This window comes from Otolemur garnettii, unplaced genomic scaffold (genome assembly GCF_000181295.1).
Source record: "Otolemur garnettii isolate 467f Iridium unplaced genomic scaffold, OtoGar3 scaffold00039, whole genome shotgun sequence".
In the NCBI taxonomy this organism is placed as follows: Eukaryota; Metazoa; Chordata; class Mammalia; order Primates; family Galagidae; genus Otolemur; species Otolemur garnettii.
Window position 1 is genome coordinate 3,488,901 of NW_003852434.1, and position 9,655 is coordinate 3,498,555.

Genomic DNA, 9,655 nt, shown 5'->3' on the forward strand with positions numbered 1-9,655 from the left:
CCCCCCCGACACTTGACTCCTGCCAAATGGCCTTCTCTGTGGTCCTTTAAATACACTGGCACAATTTGATCTCAGGGCCTTTGCACTTCTCTTTGTGAATGGCCAGTTTGCTCCCAATACCCCTCCATTGCTCCTTCAACTCCTTCAGCTTTTCCCCATAAGGCCCTCCCTCACTTCTGTTGAAAATTATAGACACTTCTCACTCTCCCCCAACCAACCTTCCTCCCCTGCTGTGTTTTTTCTACAGCACTATCTACACTAGCATCTCTCATTAGAAAGTAAGCTCCCTAAGGAGCTTAAGGCCAGGAATTTCCTTTGTCTGTGCTGTTAACTGCTGAATCCCTGGAGCCCATAACAGGGTTTGAGCTCTGTAAAAATGTGTGGATTCAAGGAACAAATCATTTGAGTAATAATGAACAACTGCGCCAGACTAAGTAATAGGTGAATCAATAAAAAGAGTATAAATCAATAAAGAGATTAAAAATTTTAATATATTGTAAAATCACAAATCCAAAATCATGAAGGAAATCTCAGGCTATGTTTACATGACCCCCATAGAATTGAATTGATGTGCTTTGTTTCTGTAGAAGTAAAATCACCCTGTAACTTCCAATAGGAAACACTCCACTCACAACTAACTAGGATTTCCAGGGGCAGGAGTGCAGTAAGGAGAGGGAGTGTGGGAGGTTAGGAAACAGCAGCAGCTTCACTTAAGGTGTGATCACTTACCTGATTCAGCTGCAATTAATTCAGTATGAATTACCTGAATGACAACTGCTTATGCTACAATTATTCAAATATACCTAAATATGTCTTAATGAAGGAATATTTTCTACTTAATAGGTTTTTAGAAAGTTTTCTTTCTTTTTTTTTAGAGACCTCTGTTGAGTGCCGTGGTGTCACACAGCTCACAGCAACCTCCAATTCCTGGGCTTAGGCGATTCTCTTGCCTCAGCCTCCCGAGTAGCTGAGACTACAGGCGCCTGCCACAAAGCCTGGCTATTTTTTTGTTGCGGTTTGGCCGGGGCTGGCTTTGAACCCGCCACCCTCGGTCTATGGGGCCAGTTCCCTACCCACTGAGCCACAGGGGCCGCCCAGGGTTTTAGAAAAGTTTTATTGAGTTTATTTAGAGGTTTGACCTTAAAAAAACAAAACAAAACAAAACAAACAAAACAAACAACAGTTTCTAAAAGGTAGCTTCTGAGCCATTATGTGTTACCAGTAAGCAAAGGATGATGAATGATCACATTAAAAGTCCTATGCTTTCATCTTTATTTTAATACAGTACATATTAGAGGAAACCATCTGGCAGAATTCATGAATAGAGTCACACTTCAACTTATACAAAGAAAGAATAGTTCCATAGCAATGGCCACCAGGAAGTCACTGTCTTTCTAGAAGTAACATTGGTATAATCACAGAAAGCTTCTAGGCCTGGAATATGCCAGCCTTGGAATCCAGTCCAAGACACGCTTGGCTAAATGGAAAGATAAATCTGCTTACCCGAATGTCTTCTAGGGTCATTGCCCTCACCACAAAGCCCTTTAGCTGCTGCATTCTCACAAGGGCCAGCCGAAGTCTGTCGTTGACCATTGTCGTTTTGCCTAGGACGTTAGGCCAATAACGCTGGCATTTGATTTTTTCTCCTTCTACTTCTTGGGTCATCATGGCTATCACTGTGGATTTTTGTTCCCAAATCATCTGCCAGAAATCTCCAACAGTTGTGGGGAGAGGTCCTTGGCAGGCAATGTAAACAAACTCTTCTTTCCCCACTGGTATCTTAATGAAGCTGGCATTGATATAACCACCTTCATCTCCAAGAGGCACTCTTGTAGCATCATCTGTGAATTCCCCACCACAAATCAGAGTGGTCTATATTAGTTATGCATTTTATACAAGAGACTTCAAAATAGCTTGAGAAATTCCTCATAATCACAGATGAAATCACAAACACTTCCCTCCCATTTTTATTATTGTTTTTTAGAGGTGGGTTCTTGCTATGTCGCCAATGTTGGCCTTGAACTACTGGGCTACATATATTCATACATAACTTAAAAATATTACACTGTTGGTTGGAGAAATGGATAAAACATGGTAAAAATAATTGCTTGTATTTCCTTCTGGTATCTGCAATGATTCAAAATGTAATATAGTATGTGGTACCATTGCACATGTATGTACATGCATAGGCACAGCAATTAATCACTGTAGACACTTCTCTAAAAATCAGTGGAAGAAATGGATGGTGACTGTGATATAAGAATCCAAACAAAAAAAAAAATACTTATCCAGAAGCCAACTCATACTTTTTTTACAAAAGACTTTAAAATTAATGATAAGGCATCACTAATCTTTAATACTAAGCTAGTAAAAATTCAGGAATATCTTAACATATTTAAGAATAATTAATTTTCAGAATACATATAATTTAAAAGGGAATTCATATTAAATATCTACATTTATTTTTTACCGATGCAAATCTCTGAATGTGTGTTATGCACATGTTTGCGTGAGGGATAGGTTGGTTAAACTGGCATAGAAATGTTAAATCTGTTTAAATTACATTAAGCACATATTCAACTTGAAATAAAATTAAAACTTACATGGCCATGATAGTATTAATGTACACAGCTATGATTTAATAATAATAATAAAAAAACTTACATGGAAGGATATTTTTATATCTGTTCTTTTTTCTGTTTTCCTTAGTCTGTCCAGTTAGACACTGATCCAAAGGTTTTAGTTCTTGAAGATTCTATAAGCAAAAATGGCAATAAAGTTAAATTTGTTGAAATAAGCAGTAATTCAGTACTATCTGCAAATGCTTTAAATGTATAGGGTGGAAATTAGCTGCTGATTTTTTTTTTAAACAAGAAGTTTATTTAAACAACAAGATGCTTGACTTAAAGGGTAAAATATCTAGGATTCATTCTTTTTTTTTTTTTTTTTTGAGACAGAGCCTCAAGCTGTCCCCCTGGGTAGAGTGCCGTGGCTTCACAGGTCACAGCAACCTCCACCTCCTGGGCTCAAGCCAGTCTCCTGCCTCCACCTCCCAAGTAGCTGGGACCACAGGCGCCCGCCACAATGCCTGGCTATTTTTTGGTCGCAGCCATGATTGTTGTTTGGCAACTTGGGCTGGATTTGAACCCGTCACCTTGGGTGTATGTGGCTGGCGCTTAGCCACTTGAGCCACAGGCACCGAGCCAGGATTCCTTTTTTTTTTAGGAGTAATTTATCCCTACTTAAAAGACAGATTGCCTTACATATAACAGCTACGCATAAAAAAGTTACAAAATTGTCCTTGGCTTTAACAATGATAAATGAAAATATTAAAATTCTCCAATTAAATAAGGTATGAAAGGTTTTTCATGTTGTTGTTTTGTTAAAACAGTGAGAGCAAAATAACTTACTGGAATATAAAGATAAGAGCAGATGAGCATGTCACGAATGGATAAGAGGGGGTATTTTCCCAGAACCAGTATTTTTCCCCAACCCATCTCCATCTGATGTCAATCAAAACATATCTCTGGCCATTTAGTTTAAAAAAATTGCAATATGCTTGTGCACATACAGCAGTTACTTTATGTACAATAAAGGAATAGAGAAGGGGAAAATGAAAAGAATAGAGAAAACTGTACTGTAGTAGTTTGCAGTTTTCTAATTGAGAATGTCATCTTGGTCTATAAGAACAGAGTTCTGGAGTAAAGTAGCAGGTCCCCTCTTTAGTAGACACCTCCTGTCTGCTGTTGGAACTCATCAATTATATTTCCATCCTTCATTTCCAACTGTGCAGGAGTGTCTGTTTCATTGATTGGTTGCCTATCAAATCAGAATCTGATCTGCCTCATTGACAAACCCTGTCGTTCACAATAGGCTTTCATTAGTTTACTAAGTGGTGTATGCCTCTTAATCTTAAACCGCACCACAGAACCATCCTGTCCTGTCACCTTTAAATTTATGTATTGTTGTTCTCAGTCTTGACTCTTTCCTTAGGCTTTTCATCTGCCATAGCAAGCACCCGAGTCTCCTCAGCTGCCACGTCACAAAAGAGGTACCAGGTCTGCACTGAACAAGCACACAAGCACCACCAGGAGCAGCAGAAGAATGAGGTGGCAGAGGTCGTAGCTGCTGTTTTTTAGTGTTAAGAAATAGAGATGTTGCCAGGCATGGTGGCTCCTTATAGATGAACCAGGGAGTATAATCTTCAAAAATTTTCATTAAGTTTTAAGTAGTTAATGTGATCCTTTTAAATTAATATTATTAGGATCCTAATAAGAAAAATTAAGTATGATAAGTTGGTACTTTTATAGTTGGAAGGTAGAACTGGAATGTAGTAGAGACATTTTCAAAATTTCTCCTAATCTTGAGTTAGTAAAGATAAATTTTCCTTACAAATAAGTCCATAAACTTTGTTTGAGAGAGAACCATTGTCAGAAGTCACTTACCTCCAACTCCTTAGAAGGAATTCCTTGATCTAGTAAACCCCGCAACATTCGAATGACTGATTTCAACTTGGCACCAGTGTATTTACCAGCGGGAAGCACTTTGACGACAGGGAGGGCAGCAAGCTCCTCGTTTGACAGAAATGGGTGATCTAACATAAAGACAGCAGCAACTGATTCTTAAAAAATCATTCCCCCCAAAACATATTTGACGGATACATGAAATGACTTCAGCTACTCTTACCTTATCTATGTTTACAAAGGGGGAATCTTTAAATATGACAAAATTAGATTAATAAGGCAATAGGAATAAGGCAATAGACAATAGGAATGGGTATGCTGACAAACACAATCAACACAGGGAAATCTTTGTGGTGGTGTGACTCATGTGCCCGATTTTTAATTTTTTTTTTAGAGACAGAGTCTTACTATGTTGCCCTCAGTAGAGTGCTGTGGTGTCACAGACCACAGCAATTTCAAACTCTTGGGTTTAAGCGATTCTCTTGCCTCAGCCTCCCAAGTAGCTGGGATCACAGGCACCTGCCACAATGCCTGGCTATTCTTTGGTTGCAGTTGTCATTGTTGTTTAACTGGCCCGGGCCAGGCTCAAACCTGCCACCTTCAGTGTCTATGGCTGGCACTGTAACCACTGTGCTATGGGTGCTGAACCAATGTACCCAACTTTTAAGGCGACAATTCACTGGCTGCTCAGAAGTTCTTAAGGCTTTTGACTCTCATTTATTTACAGTTTCTAAAGGAGTTTATATTGCTCCTTTTTTGCTTCTTTTTTTTTTTTGAATTCTTAATCTGTTTTTATACTATGGACCCCTATGACCCACCAGTCATAGGGGTCCATAGTGGAAACATGAATTCACAATTTTCCTATCTTGGAATGAGAAGTCAAGGGGCACATTTTATTTATGTAAAATAGATAGAATGATAATTAATGATGTTTTAAATACATGATAAGCATGAGCACACAATACACATATATACTATAGATTACAAAACCTTTTTTGCTTCTCTTGACTCAGATGGCATTGTTATAATGAGGAAAATATCTAGTCCTGTTGTTATTTAGTACTTAAATTAGCTTCTATCCACATGGGAAAAGATGGAGAGAGAGACTTCAGAAACTTCTTACCATGGGAGATTGCTCTAGGAACAATGATTTCTCTCCTCACCACCCAACTTTGGCATTTAGTGCTGGCAGTTCTGGCATTTGATAGTTTTCTCCAAGCAAATGAAAAATTCCCTTGGGTTCTTCAGGAGTTGAGTCAAACAAGTATCTTAGAAGAGCTATGGGTCTAATCTAGTATCTGCTCTATGGAAATGACTTTTAACAAAAGGCAACTATTATCCTAGAAAAAACTAGAAGGAGAAAGTTTTTGCTAGAGCCTGCATAAGCATAGTTTTAATTTTGTCTATTAGTTGATTAAAGCTTTTTTTTTTGAGACAGAGTCCCACTGTGTCACCCTCAGTAGAGTGTCGTGGTGTCACAGCTCACAGCAACCTCCAACTCTTGGGCTTAAGTGATTCTATTGCCTCCGCCTCTCAAGTAGCTGGGATTACAGGCGCCTGCCACAATGCCTGGTTATGTTTTGGTTATAGTTGTCATTGTTGTTTGGTGGCCTGGGCTGGATTCAAACCTGCCAGCTCCAGTGTATGTGGCTGGTGCCTTAGCGGCTTGAGCTACAGGCACCGAGCCTGATTAAAGCATTCTGAAGATGTAGCTAATGTCAGGCAACAATGATGCTAAGCACTGCGGTACAAGGCACGTTAAGAAGTTTAACATGTAGCTGGGGCAAAGGCTAGTTGGAAATAAAAAATTTACTCATATGAAATGACTGTCAGCTTTTGCAGTTGAGATAAATTGAATGCAATAGGAGCTCAAAGCCTGGATAGATGAGTATTTGCTGCAGTGCTGGGTAAGAGCATCATGCATACACTAATAGTCTACCTAAGTCAAGGAACATTAATTCAACTTTGTTGATTTCTTTTAAAAACAAACACTTCAGAAGACAAAACCATGTCCTTTGATTATATTAATATAACATTTCCTTATGCAAAATAAATAAAACCCTAGGTAGAATTTTATTTTCTCTCTGGTTCGGTAATAAAATGAAAAGGCAGTAATAGAACAGACCAAATCTTTATCTCTTGATTTCAAAAGGTGAGGTTGGGAATTTAAGGATAATCATTATTCCTTATCTTTGAGTGATTCTATCTATTTTACATAAATAAAATGTGCCCCTTGACTTCTCATTCCAAGATAGGAAAATTGTGAATTCATGTTTCCACTGAAAGTGTTTAAAATTTATATATATGTTTTACTCCCAGTCACTGAGAATTTTAGGCTTCCAGTAATATCTAGTCATATAAATGAATGTTGACGTTTGTCTAAGTGATTTAACTTTGTGTACCAAAATAATGTACATATATGTTAGAATATCACATCCACATAATTCTGAAAATTGTCATTTTTAAACATTTAGCTTTCCTATCCATAGTTTTTGAGGAAAAAACTGCTAGTAAAGTTCTTGCCTTTATCAGAATCTTCGTTGTTTGTTCTCTCTACTGGCGATTCATCACTTCCCCACGTTACTTCGTCATCATCAGTCTTCCTTTCTCGTGACTTCTGAATTAAGCTATGACAACAAAATATATGTGTAATATTTTGTCCATTTTTGTCCTCAAAATAAACTTAAATATTGTGGCTTTGAATTATTTTCTCTACAATTGTTATAGTATTTTAAAATACATTATTTGATTTAAAAAACCAAATCCACAATTCTTTTTTTTATTTATTTTTAATATATATATTATTATTGTTGGAGATTCACTGAGGGTACAAAGAACCAGGTCAAATCCACAATTCTTTTTTTTTTTCTTTTAAGAGACAGAGTTTCACTTTATCGCCCTCAGTAGAGTGCCGGGCGTCACAGCTCAAAGCAACCTCCACCTTCTGGGCTTAGGTGATTCTCTTGCCTCAGCTTCCCAAGTAGCTGGGACTATAGGCACCCGCCACAATGCCCGGCTACAAATCCACAATTCTTAACCGTTATTGGTAGATGTAAATTGAACTGAGGAACAGAATAGTTTAACATGGATTTAAATTTACTCTCAAACAGATCCTAAGTCTTTAAACGTTAGACTGAAGGAGTCTCTTTTAGGATGGAGAAGGTGATAGTTTTGATTCTATCTTTCAATGTAGATAGGAGACAATTGTATCTGAGGTTAGCTCTTCCTTCTTTCTTTTCAATAGCTGCCAACTCACTATTGCATCATATGGATGCAACTTAATTTAAAGAAGTCCCTGTGGATGAACACAGTCATTTGCTACAACTGAAAGCCAGAAGGACACTCCTGTCCCTGGGCACTCACTTCATGTAATGCAAGTCTGTACAGTTCTCATTGTTCTTTCTCATTCTTTTGAACAGCTGCTTAGTACACAGCAGATGCCATCCCTGGTGAAGGTAGATGGGTAGAAAAGAGAAACTAGGTGGGAGTTTAGTTCTAAGGGAGATGACAAGGATTATGGAAAAGCCTGAATGCATTTTTCACTTTCTGATACTCAGGAGAACAAAGCAGAGTGCACTGAGGACCTTAGGACATCATCAAGACAGGACACAGACTAACACTCCCCAAATGTCAACTGGGCTACAATTACACGGCTTTTGTGATGGATGTTTCTCTCTACTCCAACTCACTGCGGGTCATGGTGAACACTTAATTTGCAAACTCTGCATGCATGAGGTTGATTCTATTTTCTACACTTGATCTTAGCCAAAAGGCTTAGAAGCAATAATGATTCTATTTTCTAAATAACCATCCCTTGGTATCTGTATGGGATTGATTTCAGAACTCTTGGTGGATACCAAACCCTGTCGATGCTCAAGTATCTGATATGAAAGGGTGTAGCATTTGCATATACATACATACATACATTCTCTCATATACTATAAATCATCTCTAGATCACTTTTAATACCTAATATAATGCTATATAAATATTAATAGTTGTTATACTGTAATGGTTTTATACTGTATTATTTTCTACTGTTGTATTACTTTTAATTTTTAAAATTTTATCTTTGTTTTAGTATTCTATGTTATTTTATTTTATTTTATTTTTGAGACAGAGCCTCAAGCTGTCACCCTGGGTAGAGTGCTGTAACATTACAGCCCACAGCAACCTCCAACTCCTGGCTCAAGCCATTCTCCTGCTTCACCTCCCAAGTAACTGTAACTACAGGCACCTGCCACAATGCCCAGCTAATTTTTGGTTGCAGCCATGTTGGTGTTCCCTGGAGCCCTCTGTTCCCTGACACAGAGAGAGGAAACTGCAGGCAGAATGACTGGTATGAAGGGAGGTTGAGGCTCAATCTGGCACAACAACCCTGCCCAACTTTACTGATTATCTTATATACTCTCAAACATTCAGTAAGAATTCAATACAGGTAAAAAGAAGTGAAGTGAAGTGAAGTAAGATCAGGAAACTGCCATTAACATTACAGTTCAGTACAATCGCTGATGAACACACATACAATTAATTTTGTTTGGGGTTAAAACATAAGGGAGCCAGGTTGTCTGCTCTTGTTAGCCCATTTTCCCTAAACCGAAACAAGTGATTATAATATTAATGACGGAAGAGGAGCAGAGCACAGCCCAGTGCCTCGACAGGTGTTCCAGCTTCCAGCTGCAACCCAGGCCTGGCCCTCCGGTTTATTCTTTTGTGAGAACTGAGGATGTTTCTGCATTTCTGCAGACCTAGGCAAGTCCTCAGAGAAAAGAACTCCATCTCAGAGCCATTTTCTGTGGGGAGCACATGAAGCTAAACTGCCACGTCTTAGCATGGGGTACTGCATCCCTACACAGCCCTCATTGTTGTTTGGCAGGCCTGGGCTGGTTTTGAACCCGCCAGCTCTGGTGTATGTAGCTGGCACCTTAGCCACTTGAGCTACAGGCACTGAGCCTGTTTTAGTATTTGAATCTTAAGTTTGTTGAATTCCTGAAGGGCAGCTATCCTTTGTTTGCAAGATGTATTCTGCAGAGCCTTCCATCACATTCCCTTTTATCTCATTCTTTTGGACAGCTGCTTAGTATTTCATTGCATGAGTACCTCCCTAATTTGTTGTCTCTATTAGGGTATTACAAACTATTTATAGTAAGTAATATTCTAAAAGAATATTCTCTTATAGAAATGTCTTTGCA

General features: G+C 38.4%; 1 protein-coding gene and 1 pseudogene across 1 annotated transcript in view; both read right to left on the minus strand.

Moving 5' to 3' along the window:
• Positions 1 to 9,655, minus strand: part of PTPN13 (protein tyrosine phosphatase, non-receptor type 13) — a 215,239-nt gene that overhangs the window by 8,125 nt on the left and 197,459 nt on the right. The window contains exons 41-44 of the mRNA XM_012805304.2: positions 6,987 to 7,090; positions 4,446 to 4,594; positions 2,665 to 2,755; positions 1,504 to 1,841 (exon numbers count right to left, since the gene is read on the minus strand). Of these exons, the coding sequence (XP_012660758.1) occupies positions 1,504 to 1,841; positions 2,665 to 2,755; positions 4,446 to 4,594; positions 6,987 to 7,090 (682 nt within the window). The remainder of the gene's footprint in view (positions 1 to 1,503; positions 1,842 to 2,664; positions 2,756 to 4,445; positions 4,595 to 6,986; positions 7,091 to 9,655) is intronic.
• LOC100959334 lies at positions 3,723 to 4,009 on the minus strand (annotated as a pseudogene).